Raw genomic sequence first — 19124 nt, 5'->3', positions numbered from 1 at the left:
AACAAAATTGTAGGTTTTATGTTAAACTGTACCTGCTGTACACCGCCTTGGGTGAATCTCTTCATAGTAACACAGTGGATAACGGCAGAGAAAGACCTGCACGGTCCATCCAGTCTGCCCAACAAGATAAACTCATATGTGCTACTTTTTGTGTATACCTTACCTTGATTTGTATCTGTCATTTTCAGGGCACAGACCGTAGAAGTCTTCTCAGCACTAGCCCCGCCTCCCAACCACTAACCCCGCCTCCCACCATCGGCTCTGCCATCCAATCTCCGCTAAGCTTCTGAGGATCCATTCCTTCTGAACAGGATTCCTTTATGTTTATCCTACGCATTTTTGAATTCCGTTACCGCCTCCTGCGGGAGGGCATTTATAAAGGTGGTTAATAAATAAAGCAAACAAACTTATGAGCCCCCCCCCCCCCCCCCCCCCCCCCCCCCGGATCCTTCATACTATATCTCCACCCTCCCTGCAGACACTCCTCCTCTCTTCGTTCCCGCCCTCCATCTCTTTTCTCTTCATACTTGCTGACTTCTTTCTTTGTTCCCTTCCTCTCAGCCTCTCCTTTCACTTTTATCCCCTGGACTTGTGAAAACCCAACTGTAGGGTCTGCAGTCCTAAATGTTTTCTCCCGCTTTTGATCTATGGAAAAATGACTTAGTACGCAGGGCTCTGAAAGTATTTAAATCCCAGAAGAGCAATACAATCAGAAAGGACTGGGAGACTTCCAAATGCAGCTGGCCTGCATCCTCTGTTCCAGCCTGAAAATAGCACCACTTGCTTCCCTTCAGCTCATCGTCACCCTCAGCTACTCCAGCCTTCGGTCCTACTGTTCCAGTCCTGCTCGTCATCAGCCTCATGTGCTCCAGCCTTCGGGTCCTTCTGTTCCAGCTTGTTCCAGTCCTCCCCTCTCCCCTCACCGCCATCTGAACTTCTCATTTTTCCCCCTAAACCCACCTCCCCTCTTCCCCCATTCTCTATCTCTGTTAATGGCTCTCACATCCTCCCTGTCTCCTCGGCTTGTAACCTTGGAGTCATCTTTGATTCCTCTCTCTTCTTCTCTGCGCATATTCAACAGATCGCCAAAACCTGTCGTTTATCTACATTAGCAAAATCCGCCCCTTCCTTTCTGAATACGCTACCAGAGGTGGTGGGAGGCAGGGCTGGTGGTTGGGAGGTGGGAATAGTGCTGGGCAGACTTACACAGTCTGTGCCAGAGCCGGTGGTGGGAGGCGGGGCGGGTGGTTGGGGGGCGGGGATAGTGATGGGCAGACTTATACGGTCTGTGCCCTGAAAAAGACAGGTACAAATCAAGGTAAGGTATACACAAAAAATGGCACATATGAGTTTATCTTGTTGGGCAGACTGGGTGGACTGTGCAGGTCTTTTTCTGCCGACATCTACTATGTTATCCAAACCCTTGTCATCTCTCGCTCGGATTATTGCAATTTACTTCTCACTGGTCTTCTGCTCAGCCATCTCTCTCCTCTCCAGTCTGTCCAAAATTCTGCAGCACGACTTATTTTCCGCCAAAATCGTTATACCCACACTAGCCCACTCCTCAAGACACTTCACTGGCTCCCTGTCCGCTTCCGCGTACAGTTCAAACTTCTCTTACTGACCTTTAAATGCATCCATTCTGCAGCCCCCCATTACCTCTCCACTCTCATCTCTCCCTACATTCCTCCCTGTGAACTCCACTCACTGGACAAATCTCTCTTGTCGTCCCCCTTCTCCTCCACTGCTAACTCCAGACTTCATTCCTTTTCCCTCGCGGCACCTTATGTCTGGAATAGACTTCCTGGACCTATTTGTCTAGCTCCATCTCTACCTGTTTTCAAATCTATTCTGAAAACCCACCTTTTCACCACTGCTTTTGGCTCCTAGCCACTACTCAATTGCCTCCCCTTATTCCTTCTCATCCAGTTCTTCCCTCACCCTTAATTGTCTTGTCTGCCTGAATTTTTAGATTGTAAGCTCTATCGAGCAGGGACTGTCTCTCTGTGTCAGATGTTAAGCGCTGCATGTGTCAGGTAGCGCTATACAAATGTTAATATTAATAAATGTTAACAATAATAATATTCACCGTGGCAATCCAGAAAATCCATTTCTGAACATTAACCTCTGTTGTATACAAGCAAATGATCTTAAGTAGGTAATTTTATGACAGCACATATAAAGATGTTCATATATTTGCTTTGAAAATTACCACCACATAATCAAACTTGCTATAAAGTGTGGATAGTTTTGCTCTGAAAATTTATTAAATGACAACTCTGCTCAAATCCTGCCCCACCCTTCTAAATGCAGGAGTTACGTACAATTTTATACAGTATTTCCATGGGTAAAGCACTGCTTATCTGCAGAGAAGCGTCTTAAAATGACTCTTTAAATAATCCATTTAAAACTCTGCAATGGGGTTGACTTGTAGGTTTTAAGAACACTTTGCAGCCCAGATTGTAACTCAGGCAGAGTCAGCTTCAGAGATGAAGGTATCCTCCTTTGTCACACAATAGTATCATCCTCTCCGCAAGCTCAGGTCAACGGCCAGTGTCGCAATATGGAAGCCAGAGGCCTGAACATTAAACTGCCACAAATTCACAACTGCTTCCTACTCGAGCAAAACCTCCCAACTAAGTGAGCAATCCCACCCTCCACAGTGATATTCAGCCCGCTCCATGACATCCCCTGAACCTACGTACTCGTTTCACATTCTTGCGCTCGGCCGCTGAGCGAGCCAGGCAGAGGCGGATCATGTACATGAGCAGACCGGGGATTCGCAGCAGCTCCATGGCGTTCCCGATGAAAGCAGAGGCGATGACATAATTCACAAAGAAGGCACCGTTGTCCGGAAGAAAGACGCACCTTGGACAGGGAGGAATGGAGAAAGAGATGTAAGGAGAAGCGGCATAAATGTCCCACTTACCTGAAAGCACTTTTGCATCTAGAAAGCTAGAGACTCATGCTGGCAGACAGGAGCAGAAAGAATGAGCTTTCAGGCTGTCCACATGCCCTCTGCTCATTTCTAACACAGCACTGCCTGCACCTTCTTAACAAACCATTACACTCTGTTCACCCCAGCTACGGCTGCATCTCTGCGGTCAAAGTAGCTTGGTATCCAGGGTGAAAGGTGCCATTATCACCACATTATTAATTGCTGTTCAATCACATGCAGATAAGGTTCAATTTCCAGAGCAAAACAAACTAAACAGCCAAATTCAATCCCAAAAGGTCATAAAAAGGCATGCAATACTTGAAAGCATGAGAATTACCCTCAGAAACCAAGGTATTGACCAAGGTCTGACCAACAAGACCCGTTATCTATATAAGATTTTGGTGTCCGTGGTCTTATATAGATAACAGGTCTTGTTGGTCAGACCTTGGTCAATACCTTGGTTTCTGAGGGTAATTCTCATGCTTTCAAGTATTGCATGCCTTTTTATGACCTTTTGGGATTGAATTTGGCTGTTGTTTGTTTTGTATTAGTTTACGCAACTTAGATCAACAGCTCATACTGTTACTTATCTATTAGCTCAATTTCCACAGCACCACAATGCAGTTGTTCTGATTGTCTAACACAGTGCTTTCCAAATCAGTTCTGGCGATCCCACCTCCAGTCAGGAAACCAGTTAGGATAATTACAAAATGCATGAGATACACTTGCATATACAGTATCCAGTGAATGCAGATGTATCTCATATATATTTATTCATTATGGAGATCCTGAAACTACTACTACTACTTATCACTTCTATAGCGCTACAAGGCATACGCAGCGCTGTACACCATATATGAAAAGACAGTTCCTATTCAAAGAGCTCACAATCTAAATATGGAATGTTGCTAGTGGAATAGCAACATTCCATGTAGAATCTCAAATAGTAGCAACCGAATCTCAAATAGTAGCAACAATCCATGTAGAATCTCCAATAGTAGCAACAGAATCTCAAATAGTAGCAACGTTCCATGTAGAATCTCAAATAGTAGCAACAGAATCTCAATAGTAGCAACATTCCATGTAGAATCTCAAATAGTACCAACAGAATCTCCAATAGTAGCAATATTCCATGTAGAATCTCAAGTAATAGCAACAATCCATGTAGAATCTCCAATAGTTTTAGTAGCAACCGAATCTCAAATAGTAGCAACAATCCATGTAGAATCTCCAATAGTAGCAACAGAATCTCAAATAGTAGCAACGTTCCATGTAGAATCTCAAATAGTAGCAACAGAATCTCAATAGTAGCAACATTCCATGTAGAATCTCAAATAGTAGCAACAGAATCTCCAATAGTAGCAATATTCCATGTAGAATCTCAAGTAATAGCAACAATCCATGTAGAATCTCCAATAGTAGCAACAGAATCTCAAATAGTAGCAACATTCCATATAGAATCTCAAATAGTAGCAACAGCATCTCCAATAGTAGCAACATTCCATCTAGAATCTCAAATAGTAGCTACAGAATCTCAAATAGTAGCAACATTCCATATAGAATCTCAAATAGTAGCAACATTCCATGTAGAATCTCAAACAGTAGCAAAAGAATCTCAAATAGTAGCAACATTCCATGTAGAATCTCCAATAGTAGCAACAGCATCTCCAATAGTAGCAACATTCCATCTAGAATCTCAAATAGTAGCTACAGAATCTCAAATAGTAGCAACATTCCATATAGAATCTCAAATAGTAGCAACATTCCATGTAGAATCTCAAACAGTAGCAAAAGAATCTCAAATAGTAGCAACATTCCATGTAGAATCTCCAATAGTAGCAACATTCCATCTAGAATCTCCAATAGTAGCAACAGAATCTCAATAGTAGCAACATTCCATGTAGAATCTCAAGTAATAGCAACATTCCAGAATCTCAAATAGTAACAATATCCCATGGTCCACTGCACTAACTACTAGGCTACTCCTCCACTAGCAACATTCCATCTAGAAGCCTGCCCTTGCAGATCAGCAACACGGCCGCGCAGGCTTCTGTGTCTGTGAGTCTGACGTCCTGCATGTACGTGCAGGACGTCAGACTCACAGAAACAGAAGCCTGTGCGGCCGCGTTGCTGATCTCGAAGGGCAGGCTTCTACATTACTACTACTTATCACTTCTATAGCACTACAAGGCATAAGCAGCACTGTACACCATACATGAAAAGACAGACCCTGCTCAAAGAGCTCACAATCTAAATAGGACAAACAAACAGACAGAACAACTAAGAGGTAAGGGAATTAAAGAGGTGGGGATAAAAGGGTACAGGGCAAGTGAGTAGTGGTTAGGAGTCAAAAGCAGCGTTAAAGAAACTCAACTGGTGACTGGGAAGCCTTGAATTACACACTAAGTTGTGCAGCTGTCACTTGCCGACAGCGATCTGAGGCACCAGGTCCTGCTCACGCACCATTCCTGGATGTCGCCCAATAGAAAGGGCATTTGCAGCCTGATAAAGACCTGAATAATTAAGGGAAGTACATTCCTGGGAAAAAAAATGATTATTAGTAATATTACTCACTCAAATCTGATGGTAACCTCATCCAGGAATTTCTTGTCAAAGAGCCAGCGGAAAAACAGGTTCAGGCTGTAGTAGAAAAGGAAGGCTGGTTAACACCATTCTCCACAGTACAGACGACCTCTTCTCACACAAAGCTCATCGGTGCAAACAAAAATGCCAAGGTGGCTGCAGACCAGCAAGATTCCCTCACACACATCCTCCCATCTTTCGTTCATACCTGCTCAGTCCCAATGACGGCAGCAGCAGAACCATAAATATCAGGAATGTGTAACACTTGTGCATAGTGGTTCTGTTCTCGCCGGACCTGTGGGGAGAGATAAGAGCGTTTATGATAAGAAATCGGAAGCCAGTACCAATGGATCAATAACGGACAAGCAAAATCAAACCGAGTAGGCTGACATACAAAATAAACTGCTGTAGTTTGCAATGTTCGTAGACAATTCAACGGGTAGGCCAGAACCCCAGTGAAAACCAGAACCCCCATCCTATATAATAATTCTCACCTCCAACATTCTGAGGCTGCCTGGAACCGTGGATCATGTTGGAGTAGATAAAGGGTATGATACATACCTGTAGCAGTTGTTCTCCGAGGACAGCAGGCTGATTGTTCTCACGACTGGGTGACGTCCGCGGCAGCCCCCACCAACCGGAAAGAAGCTTCGCGGGACGGTCGGCACGCAGGGCACGCCCACCGCGCATGCGCGGCCGTCTTCCCGCCCGTGCGCGACCGCTCCCGCCAGTTGAATGACTAGCAAAAGATGAAACACACAACTCCAAAGGGGAGGAGGGAGGGTAGGTGAGAACAATCAGCCTGCTGTCCTCGGAGAACAACTGCTACAGGTATGTATCATACCCTTTCTCCGAGGACAAGCAGGCTGCTTGTTCTCACGACTGGGGTATCCCTAGCTCTCAGGCTCACTCAAAACAAGAACCCAGGTCAATTGAACCTCGCAACGGCGAGGGAACAACAGAAATTGACCTACGAAGAACAACTAACTGAGAGTGCAGCCTGACCAGAATAAATTCGGGTCCTGGAGGGTGGAGTTGGATTTACACCCCAAACAGATTCTGCAGCACCGACTGCCCGAACCGACTGTCGCGTCGGGTATCCTGCTGGAGGCAGTAATGAGATGTGAATGTGTGGACAGATGACCACGTCGCAGCCTTGCAGATCTCTTCAATAGTGGCTGACTTCAAGTGGGCCACCGACGCTGCCATGGCTCTGACACTATGAGCCGTGACATGACCCTCAAGAGTCAGCCCAGCCTGGGCGTAAGTGAAGGAAATGCAGTCTGCTAGCCAATTGGAGATGGTGCGTTTCCCGACAGCGACCCCTAGCCTGTTAGGGTCGAAAGAAATAAACAATTGGGCGGACTGTCTGTTGGGCTGTGTCCGCTCCAAGTAGAAGGCCAATGCTCTCTTGCAGTCCAATGTGTGCAACTGACGTTCAGCAGGGCGGGTATGCGGCCTGGGGAAGAATGTTGGCAAGACAATTGACTGGTTAAGATGGAACTCCGACACCACCGTCGGCAGGAACTTTGGGTGGGTGCGGAGCACTACTCTGTTGTGATGAAATTTGGTATATGGAGCATGAGCTACCAGGGCTTGAAGCTCACTGACCCTACGAGCTGAAGTAACTGCCACCAAGAAAATGACCTTCCAGGTCAAGTACTTCAGATGGCAGGTATTCAGTGGCTCAAAAGGAGGTTTCATCAGCTGGGTGAGGACGACGTTGAGATCCCATGACACAGTAGGAGGCTTGATAGGGGGCTTTGACAAAAGCAAACCTCTCATGAATCGAACGACTAAAGGCTCTCCAGAGATGGCTTTACCTTCCACACGATAATGGTAAGCACTAATCGCACTAAGGTGATTCCTTACTGAGTTGGTCTTGAGGCCAGACTCTGATAAGTGCAGAAGGTATTCAAGCAGGTTCTGTGCAGGGCAAGAACGAGGTTCTAGGGCCTTGCTCTCACACCAAACGACAAACCTCCTCCACTTGAAAAAGTAACTCTTTTTAGTGGAATCCTTCCTAGAGGCAAGCAAGACCCGGGAGACACCCTCAGACAGACCCAACGCAGCGAAGTCTACGCCCTCAACATCCAGGCCGTGAGAGCCAGGGATTGAAGGTTGGGGTGCAGCAACGCTCCGTCGTTCTGCGAAATGAGAGTCGGAAAACACTCCAATCTCCACGATTCTTCGGAGGACAACTCCAGAAGAAGAGGGAACCAGATCTGACGGGGCCAAAAGGGCGCTATCAGAATCATGGTGCCGCGGTCTTGCTTGAGCTTCAGTAAGGTCTTCCCCACCAAAGGTATGGGAGGATAAGCATACAGGAGGCCGGTCCCCCAATGAAGGAGAAAGGCATCTGACGCTAGCCTGCCGTGTGTCTGAAGCCTGGAACAGAACAGAGGCAGCTTGTGGTTGGTCTGAGAGGCGAAAAGATCCACCGAGGGGGTGCCCCACTCTCGGAAGATCTTGCGTACCACTCTGGAATGGAGCGACCACTCGTGCGGTTGCATGACTCTGCTCAGTCTGTCGGCCAGACTGTTGTTTACGCCTGCCAGGTACGTGGCTTGGAGAAGCATGCCGAACCGACACGCCCAACGCCACATACCGACGGCTTCCTGACACAGGGGGCGAGATCCGGTGCCCCCCTGCTTGTTGACGTAATACATTGCAACCTGATTGTCTGTCCGAATTTGGATAATTTGGCAGGACAGCCGATCTCTGAAAGCCTTCAGTGCGTTCCAGATCGCTCGGAGCTCCAGGAGGTTGATCTGCAGATCCTTTTCCTGGAGGGACCACAGACCCTGGGTGTGAAGCCCATCGACATGGGCTCCCCACCCCAGGCGGGATGCATCCGTCGTCAGCACTTTCGTGGGCTGCGGAATTTGGAATGGACGTCCCAGGGTCAAATTGGTCCGTATGGTCCACCAGAGCAGTGAAGTGCGGCAACTGGTGGAGAGGCGGATGACATCCTCTAGATTCCCGGTGGCTTGGAACCACTGGGAAGCTAGGGTCCATTGAGCAGATCTCATGTGAAGACGAGCCATGGGAGTCACATGAACTGTGGAGGCCATATGACCCAGAAGTCTCAACATCTGCCGAGCTGTGATCTGCTGAGACGCTCTGGTCTGCGAAGCCAGGGCCAAGAGATTGGTGGCCCTCGCTTCGGGAAGGTAGGCCTGAACCGTCTGGGAATTCAGCAGCGCTCCTATGAATTCCAGAGACTGAGTTGGCTGGAGATGGGACTTTGGGTAATTTATCACAAACCCCAGCAGCTCCAGAAGTTGAATAGTGCACTGCATGGACCGGAGGGCTCCCGCCTCCGAGGTGTTCTTGACCAGCCAATCGTCGAGATATGGGAACACGTGCACTCCCAGCTTGCGTAGGTAGGCCGCTACCACCACGAGGCACTTTGTAAACACTCGTGGGGCAGAGGCGAGCCCAAAGGGCAGCACACAATACTGAAAGTGCCGTGCGCCCAGGCGGAATCTGAGATACTGTCTGTGAGCTGGCAGTATCGGGATGTGAGTGTATGCGTCCTTTAAATCCAGGGAACATAGCCAATCGTTTTTCTGAATCATTGGCAGAAGGGTGCCCAAGGAAAGCATCCTGAACTTTTCTTTGACCAGGAATTTGTTCAGGCCTCTCAGGTCTAGGATGGGACGCATCCCCCCTGTTTTCTTTTCCACAAGGAAGTACCTGGAATAGAATCCCTGCCCTTCCTGCCCGGGTGGTACGGGCTCGACCGCATTGGCGCTGAGAAGGGCGGAGAGTTCCTCTGCAAGTACCTGCTTGTGATGGGAGCTGAAAGACTGAGCTCCCGGAGGACAATTTGGAGGCAGGGAGGTCAAATTCAGGGCGTATCCGCACTGCACTATTTGGAGAACCCACTGGTCGGAGGTTATGAGAGGCCACCTTTGGTGAAAGAATTTTAACCTCCCTCCGACCGGCAGGTCGTCCGGTACGGACACTTGTAGGGCGGCTATGTTCCCGTGGATCCAGTCAAAAGCCCATCCCCGGCTTTTGCTGTGGAGGCGCAGGGGGCTGCTTAGGCGCACGCTGTTGACGGGAACGAGCGCGCTGGGGCTGTCCCTGTGCCTGACGAGGCCTTCGGGCCGGCTGGTTGTACCTACGCTTCGCAAAAGAATAGGGTGCAGCCTGCCGAGCCCGGGAAAAACGCCCGCCCGCGGGGGCGGGTGCTGAAGGCGCCCGGTGGGAGAGCTTGTCGAGAGCGGTTTCCCGCTGATGCAGTTGGTCAACCATCTGCTCGACCTTCTCGCCAAAAATATTATCCCCCCGGCAAGGGACGTCAGCCAGTCTCTGCTGGGTGCGGTTGTCCAGGTCAGAGGCACGCAGCCATGAGAGCCTGCGCATCACTATACATTGGGCCGCAGCACGAGATGCCACGTCACAGGTGTCAAAAATCCCCCTGGACAGGAACTTTCTGCACGCCTTCAGCTGCCTGACCTCCTCCTGATATGGCCTGGACTGCTCCGGCGGGAGCTTATCGACCAGGTCCGCCAGCTGTTGCACATTGGTCCGCATGTGGATGCTCATATAGAGCAGGTAAGATTGGATGCGGGTCACGAGCATGGAGGATTGGTAGGCCTTCCTCCCAAATGAGTCCAGAGTGCGAGACTCCCGCCCCGGGGGCGCCGAGGCGGTATCCCTCGAACTCTGTGCCCTCTTGAGAGCAGAATCCACGACCGCTGAGTCATGGGGCAACTGGGGCCGCATGAGCTCTGGGTCAGAGTGGATCCTGTACTGGGACTCTGCTTTCTTGGGAATGGTGGGGTTAGTTAGTGGTCGCACCCAGTTCCGAAGCAGCGTCTCCTTCAGGACATTGTGCAGCGGTACCGTGGAGGACTCTCTAGGTGGTGATGGATAGTCGAGGACCTCGAGCATCTCGGCCCTCGGCTCTTCCACAGAGACCACGGGAAAGGGAATGCTTATGGACATATCCCGCACAAAGGAGGCAAAGGAGAGACTCTCAGGAGGTGAGAGCTTCCTCTCCGGTGATGGCGTGGGGTCCGAGGGAAGGCCCGTAGACTCCTCTGAGGAGAAATATCTCGGGTCTTCCTCTTCCCCCCACGAGTCCTCATCCTCGGTATCGGACATTAGCTCATGTAGCTGAGTCCGGTACCGGGCCCGGCTCGACGTCGAGGCACCGAGGCCTCGGTGTCGTCGAGCGGTGGACTCCCGCGCCGGCGGGGACGGAGCTCCCTCCATCGACGGGGACTCCACCTGCGTGGCGGTCGAGACCGGCACCGCAAGCGGCGGCGGTGTCGACAGCCCCGGCGCCGGGCTAGAGCTCGCCGGCGCCACAGTCATCGGCGCCGGGGGCGCAAGCACCCCCGACGCCGGCACAGCCTGGCGCATCAGCCCTTCCAGGATCCCCGGAAGGATGGCTCTGAGGCACTCGTCCAGGCCCGCTGCCGGGAAAGGCGGTGGGGCCGGTAAGGGTGTCGGTGCCAGAAGCTGCTGGGGGCCAGGAGACGGCACCGAGGTGCCGGAACCCCGACGCGTCGGTACCTCCACCACCGACGGAGATCTCTCCTCTCTACGATGACGCTTCGGCGTCGACTCCCCTTCAGGGTGCACCGAGGGCTCCCGGTGACGGCGCTTCTTGTCCTTTTTCCGGTGCACGTCACCGGCGCCGGAGGGCATGGAGGAGGAGGAGGTCGATCCCCCTCGGTCTCGAGGTACCGGGTCCGACAGGGTTCGGTCCCGTGGCTCACGAGCTGAGGGAGTGACCGGGGCCGACAGCCCACGCGGCCTCTCAACCCCACTCTCACCGGCGGACCGGCGGGCCGACGGGACCTGTTCTCCTGGGGTCGCTGCCATCGGTGCCGATGTCTCGGGCATCGATACCGGTACCGAAGATCCGGCCTTCGATACCGATGCCGTCGAGGTCGACGTCGAGGGGCCGGCGCAAGTTCCAAAAAGACGGTCCCGCAGAACTTGCCTCGCAACCTGAGTCCGTTTCCGGAGACCGAGACACAGCGCACACGACTTGAGATTGTGCTCCGGCCCGAGGCACTGGAGGCACCAAGCGTGGGTGTCGGTCTGCGAGATCGGCCGGCCGCAGCGACCACACTTTTTAAATCCACTCGGGACCTTCGAGGACATCGACGGAAAAATCGCGTCGGCGAAGTCAAAGTCGGCAATGGTGGCTAAAATCACACCACGAAAAAACTAGCCGACCGAGCGGCCACTAGGCCGCAACGAGGCGTCCCCGCTGGAAGCGAGGGAAAAGGGGAGCGCGTGCTCCACACGCGCAGTCTTTTTTCTTTTTTTTTTTTTTTTTTGTAACAGAGAAATACTAAAAGGAAATTAATTAAACGAAGCGCGATCCGCGTATACGCGATCGCAAGAATCCGGCGGCTGAAGTAGAGAGAGCGGCAAAGCACGACTCTCTCCAGGCGCGGAAAAAAAGGAACTGGCGGGAGCGGTCGCGCACGGGCAGGAAGACGGCCGCGCATGCGCGGTGGGCGTGCCCTGCGTGCCGACCGTCCCGCGAAGCTTCTTTCCGGTTGGTGGGAGCTGCCGCGGACGTCACCCAGTCGTGAGAACAAGCAGCCTGCTTGTCCTCGGAGAATAGTGATGTCACACAACCCACACCAGATTGGCCAGTAGAAGGGAGAGGGGTGGAGCCACGATACAGGGAGCAGCGAATCAGCACAACACGGGGAATGCACAGCAGCAGGAACAGAAGCCTCTCTCACACAGTCACTCTCACATAGACTCTCTCAAACATACACACTCAGAGGAAAACCTTGCTAGTGCCCGTTTCCTTTCAAACAGTGAAAACTATAATCCAGTAATCCAATTTGTAGATCAGAAGGCATGGATTAGAGTATGTACCATGCCTTCTGATCGAGTATGTACATGCGTCCTGCTTTTCCTACATTGGCACGCAGCCGTGGAATGCATTACCACTTGATCTGAAAGCTATTCAAGACCTAATCAACTTTCGAAAATCACTAAAGACTTTTCTTTTTAACAAAGTTTACCATAATAATCAACAATAGGAATTCCAATGCATCACTACTTACTTCATAGTCTGACTGTTTTCTGATTTACTGAATTGAATATTCCATTATGTTACACTTGTTTTTTTCTGTATGTAACCAATTGTTTACTCTTGAATGGCGCTTGCCATGATGTAACATTGTAAGCCACATTGAGTCTGCAAATAGGTGGCAAAATGTGGGATGCAAATGCAACAAACAAACAAACAAACAAACAAATAAATAAATAGATATTCCAACAGGGCAAGTCACTTAACCCTCCATTGATTGAATGCTAAAAGATCATCCCGCACATTCCTTAATCTGCACTTCCTCAACTGCAAAGGCCTAAAATACAAACTAATGCACGCGTCTAGCTTTACCTACCTGAGCACACAGTTATGGAACGCATTACCGTGCAACCTAAAACGATCTATGAACTAACTTCCGCAAACTACTGAAGACCCATCTCTTTAACAAGGCGTACCACAAAGAGTAACAAATACGAACATACACAACTCTTCCATATATATTCAGAACTGTCTTACTATATCTGTCTCTTATTATAATGTTACCCAAGATCCTTCTATACCAGTAATTGTATATTTTCTAACTGTATTTCCACTTATCATGATGTATTGTAAGCCACATTGAGCCTGCAAAGAGCTGGGAAAATGTGGGATACAAATGCAATAAATAAATAAATAGCCCCAGGTACAAAAACTCGACTGCAAGTCCACTAGGGACCGTGAAAGTATCTGCATATAATAAATGCAAACCGCTTTGGTTGTACCACAGAAAGGCTGTATATTTAATCCATGACCCTTTATTATTATTATTAATTACATTTGTACCTTGCGCTTTCCCACACATAGCAGATTCAATGCGGCTTACATAGTAAATAGAATTACAAAGTCTGGAAGGAGAATGTTACAAGTTGTAGTAAACATAGTAGTAGTGGGGTTTTGAGGAAATGTAAATTGAAAAAGGAGAGGTAAACAAAGATAGGATGAGCAAAAGGAGAAGAGATTGGGAGGGGTAAGGTGTAGGAGTAGTTAGTGCAGAGCTTAAAAACCTGATCTTATCACCTCCGAAGTTTGTGAAGAGAGCTTAGGGTCAACAATGACCCCCAGATACTTAAATGAATCAACTGGAGGGATACAGGAATAAAAAAAAAGAAAGGAATAGTGGATGGACAATCTGAGTTGCTAGAAATCCAGCAAACAGCTGTCTTGGACTGGTTAAGTTTGAGATGGTATTCGTGTAACTGACCTGCTACAGAGTTTAGACAACATTGAAATGGTGTGAGGTCAGGATTATGCAGAGAAGTGTAAAAGACCAAAAGACTACCATCCACGTAGAAGTGAAAACTAATACATACATCTTGAATGATAGTAGCTGGGGGCTCAATAATGTTAAATAGCAAAAGGAAACAGAACTGGGTTTCAGCCAGGTACTTGTGACCTGGAAGGCCACGGCTGGAAACAGGATACTAGGCTACATGGGCCACTGATCTGGCTATTCTTATGTTCTGACCCTGGGAAACCCCACAGGACACAGAGGTATGATAACATCTTAAAACAATCAAGGTCTTCTGTTAAAAAAACAAAACAAAAAAAAACAGAGGACCTCGGTGAGAGCACCAGGTGTATGCAAAAAAAGAGAGGAGCAGCAGAAAAAAAAAAGCTAATACAGAGAGAGACAGAGGCTTTGAAAAGAATCAGTAGCAGAAAGGGTGGTGCAAAGGCAGAAGAGGACCTAGGAAGGAGCACAAGAGCTGATACAGAGAGAGAAATCCAGAAAAAGCACAGAAAATGATGGCACATATAGAGCACGTGGCCTATCCACGCCAAGTACTATCCCTTCCCCTCCCTTACAGATCCTAAGTACTTGTCCCAAGCTTTCTTTAACTCGGAATAGCCTGCATCTCCACCACCTCCACTGGGAGGCCGTTCCCACATCTACCATCCTTGCCATTAAGAAACATTTCCTGAAATGAATCCTTAGTCTACCACCTTTATCCCATACCTCCTCATTCCAGAGCTTCCTTTCAATTGAAAGAGAATCATCTTCTGGTCATTTATGTCACACAGGTATTTAAATCATATCTCTCCTCTCTCGCCCTTCTTCCAAAGTAAACACATTGAGATCTTTAAGTCTGTCCTTATAAAGTTTATGATGAAGACCACTGAACATTTTATTAGCCGCTCTCTTGGCCGACTCCATCCTCTATTTATATACTAGTAAAAGAGGCCCATTTCGAACAGTAAGGAAACGGGCGCTAGCAAGGTTCCAGGGCCCCCTCCCCCCTCCTCTCCTCCCCCCTCGTCTCAGGAACCCCCCTCCCCCCTCAGAACCCCCACTCACTCCCCCTTTCTCGCGTCTCAGGACCCCCCCCATCTCCTCCGATTTCCACCGCCCAGCGCCTCCCTCCCTCTGTGTCTGTGACCTGCGAGTGCAAGGAGGACGTGTGCTGTTTAAAATGTTTTACCTCCTGCTCGGCCGCCAACACTGAAGTGCAGCAAGTACAGACGCCGCTTCAGACAGGCTGTGGTTTCAGCTGCTCCTCTCGTCCCGCCCTCATTTCCTGTTTGCGGAAACTGAAAGCGATTGCGATTGCCTGTGGTTGGTCCCTTCTCCTTATGACGTCGCGTTTCTTTCCCTGGCAACTATACAGAGTTCCCTCGAGGGCGGGGCAGTGATCGGGTGTGCAATTACGAAGCCTATGAACACTACACGGCTTCACTGCCACGGAGTCAGCTTCAGAACGTTGGAGGTGCGAATTATTATATTAGATTTTTTGAAAGTGTGGTCTCCATAATTGTTCAAAGTACTTATATATAGTAACGTAGTAAATAATGGCAAATAAAAGACCAAAAAACATATGACCTGTGCTATCAAATGAAACTGTGCAACAGTAATTGTACTGATGGTATATAACAAGCATCGTAGGTACATAGAGATGAATAAAATGGTTAGGATACACACTGCAACAATAAAGCTTATTCCTTCAGTCTAACAAACATCAAAGCTGATGACTAACCCTCTGCTATGTAAAATGCAAAGGGACGCTTCATGTTAAAATCTAAAAATGATTTAAACTGCAACCGCACACCAAGGAACAAACTCGAGGACAGGGGTCTAGAGATGGAAACAAATCCCAGCATTAAAGGACAATGTGACAACAAGGTCTGTGTCATTAAAAAAAGCTTCTAAAAAGTATTGAAAATATAACTGAGTCTGTAAAAAGAGCAAATAAAATTGGGTCGGTAGCATGGAAGGAAGTATACACAAACGAGGGAGCGGCCTTGTGAACATATATGGATGTCTAATAAGAAAAGTTAAAAGCCTTTACTGTAGAGAGCAGCGGCGTACCTAGGGTAGTTGACGCCCGGGGCTGGTCATTTTTTAACACCCCCCCTCCAAAATTCAGTACTAGGCATACCGAGAATACAAAACACTCAGGACCTATAGAGCAATTCTAGCATACCATAAGCAGTAATTTGTACGAGTCACACAAGGAAAAGGAAAGCATCTGGAACACCAATTCACCTACTGTTCTTACAGCTGCCTCTCTTGACTCTCTCTCTTTCACAGCACGTCAATGATCTCAAGTAACATAGTAACATAGTAAATGACGGCAGAAAAAGACCTGCATGGTCCATCCAGTCTGCCCAACAAGACAAACTCATATGTGCTACTTTTTGTGTATACCCTACTTTGATTTGTACCTGTCCTCTTCAGGGCACAGACCGTATAAGTCTGTCCAGCACTATCCCTGCCTCCCAACCACCAGCCCCGCCTCCCACCACCGGCTCTGGCAGACCGTATAAGTCTGCCCAGCACTATCCTCGCCTCCCACCACCGGCTGGCTCTGCCACCCAATCTCGGCTAAGCTCCTTAGGAACCATTCCTTCTGAATAGGATTCCTTTATGTTTATCCCACGCGTGTTTGAATTCTGTTACCGTTTTCATTTCCACCACCTCCCACGGGAGGGCATTCCAAGCATCCACTACTCTCTCTGTGAAAAAATACTTCCTGACATTTTTCTTGAGTCTGCCCCCTTCAATTGGTCATCTCAATCTCTCCCTTCCATCCTATTTCCAATCTTCCTTTCTTTTCAAATATTCTTGAGAACCTTAATTCTCATTCAATCAGATCATATCAAGAACACAAATATCCTTCACCCTTTCAAGCTGGCTTTCAGCACCATCACAGCACACAAACCCTTCTTTCAGCCCTTAATGACTCCATCCATACTTCCATGGGTAGGCATCACTTGGTGGTGATTGTTTTCTTGGCTCTATCCTCCGTGTTCAATCTGGTAGACCATTCCCTGCTTCGTCACTGTCTAAGCTCCACTGGCATCACGGACTCAGATCTCTCTTGGTTTTCCAGTTGTCTCTCTGGTCGTACCTATCAGCTTTCAATCACACAGTCACCACCTCCTTTGCTCTCCAGTCCGGTGTACCACAAGGATCTATTTTTGTTTCCATACTCTAACATCTTACTTTCTCTGCTACTGACCATTATTCAAGACCATGGCTGTACACCATTCTGCTATGCCGATGACATTCAGATACTTTGTCATGTTACTGACCCCTCTTTTCTCTCTCCTCAACGACTGTCTGAAGCAGGTCTCCACCTGGCTCAAATCTAATCTTCTCTTTCTTAACTCTACAAAGTGTGAATCTATCTATTTCCTCCCCTCACCCCCCTAATGGCACCCTTCCTCCTCCCCTCTGTTGGCGACTTTGCCCTTCCCTACAAAGATAACGTCCTAGGCATCATTTTTGACAATAAGTTTACATTTAAGCTTCAAATCAACTCAGTCATTCGCACCTCTTTTCTCTCTCCACTGCATTTGTTCAGTCCAACCGTTTCTTCACTGTAATCAAAGGCCATAGCCCAGTCAGAGTGGTGAAGGACACTGCTCTAAATCACTAATTCAACATCTTCCTACCTACCTGGTCCAGTCTTGCTTCTTTGTCCACTTATGCTTGCTTTGCTAATTTCACATATGCAATTGCCTGTATGTTGGTATTCTCCTTTACGCCTTCAAATGTTTACAGATCATCCAATCTATGGCTGTTAAACTACTTCACAATGCACATCGCTTTGATCACATCACCCCTCTCCTTCAGTTTGAACATCAGTTTCCGGTCACCGCACACGTTAAACCCAAACTTCTCTCTATGGTCTACAAATCATGATTACCCTCTGCGTACCTCAACAAGCTTCTCATTCCTTACATGCAGTGGCATTGCCACAGGTGGGCCTGGGTGGGCCAGGGCCCACCCACTTAGGGTTCAGGCCCACCCAACAGTAGCATACATTTAGTGGTAAGCTGGTGGAGATCCCAAGCTCTATCAGCTGAAGACTTCCCTTTGATGGTAAGCCAAGGTGGAAAGAAGCGTTTTCTCGCCAGCTGAGATATTTTTTTTGGTGGTGGTGATGAAGAACACTTGGTGCCCACCCACTTCTTGCCTAGGCCCACCCAGAATCTGCTGTCTGGCTACGCCCCTGCTTACATGTCCTTCCGGTTCCGTTGCTCCACAGATAACCTTTTGTCATTACCTTCATTATCAGAACTACACCTCACTTCATCACATGAAACTGCTTCCTGCTACTTAGGTCCTAAATTATGGAATGAACTTTCCCTCCACATCAGGAATCAACCCAATCTTTCAGCTTTCAAAAAAAACTATTAAAAGCTCATCTCTTTATTCAATCTGCTTTGCTGACAACTTAATTTTCCCTTCTTCTGTCCCTTCCTCCTTTGAATTTTAATTTTGTTAACTGCATTGAAGCCTAGCCCAGGCCATACAGCGGTATATCAAATGGTATAAATAAATCTCACTGAAACACGGCTGTGTCGAGTCCTTGGATTTTACTTAAGGATATATAATAAAGGATTTGGTTACTGGACATATAATAAAGGTCATATATTTCTAATGAAAATTTTTATATTGATACTTTATATGCTTTTTGCTGTCATATAGCACTTTTGTTTAATTAGACTTCCTCGGCTCTTTATTCTTTGGTTATCCCCACTGTTTTCCATCATCTTGTGAGGAATGTGGTGTTCTTTTTTTGCTTCTTACAGATAAAGACCAGCATGGTCCATCCGGTCTACCCAGAAAGGTGGCTAGGAATGCACCCGTTGGACCATGTAGGTTACCTCCTTTACGAACTCTATTTTTTTTTTCTTTTTATAAGTGTGAGCCATTTATGTCCTGTATTCCATTCCCTTTCATATAGGGATTCTTGATGTTTATCCCACATCTTTTGGAATTTTGTCACAGTTTTCATCCCCAGCTCCTCCTGCAGAAGAGCATTCCAGGCATGCAACACCTTCTCTGAGAAGTATTTCCTGACGCTGCTTTTCAGTTTTCATCCATGCAGCTTCATTTCACGTTCTCTAGTTCTAAAATCTCTCCGTTTTTGGAACAGGTTTGCATGCTCATTTATATCTTTCAAGTATTTTAATGTCTGTATGATATCTCTCTTCCTATATACATCTTCTGCTGGAGAAACCATATCATTTTGGTCACTTTTCTCAGAATTCTTTCGAGTGTTATATCCTCAGCAA

The 19124-nt window shown here is 47.9% G+C and overlaps 1 protein-coding gene across 2 annotated transcripts in view; it reads right to left on the bottom strand.

Annotated features, from left to right (window-relative positions):
* Positions 1-19124, bottom strand: part of TMEM63B (transmembrane protein 63B) — a 216587-nt gene that overhangs the window by 34955 nt on the left and 162508 nt on the right. For both annotated transcript variants that reach the window (XM_030195745.1, XM_030195743.1), the window contains 3 exons: positions 5730-5816; positions 5513-5578; positions 2706-2868 (listed from right to left, as the gene is read on the bottom strand). In XM_030195745.1, the coding sequence (XP_030051605.1) occupies positions 2706-2868; positions 5513-5578; positions 5730-5816 (316 nt within the window). The remainder of the gene's footprint in view (positions 1-2705; positions 2869-5512; positions 5579-5729; positions 5817-19124) is intronic.

This window comes from Microcaecilia unicolor, chromosome 3 (genome assembly GCF_901765095.1).
Source record: "Microcaecilia unicolor chromosome 3, aMicUni1.1, whole genome shotgun sequence".
Lineage (NCBI taxonomy): Eukaryota > Metazoa > Chordata > Amphibia > Gymnophiona > Siphonopidae > Microcaecilia > Microcaecilia unicolor.
The sequence above is the reverse complement of the archived record's forward strand: the minus strand, read 5'-3'. Positions and strand labels throughout refer to the sequence as shown.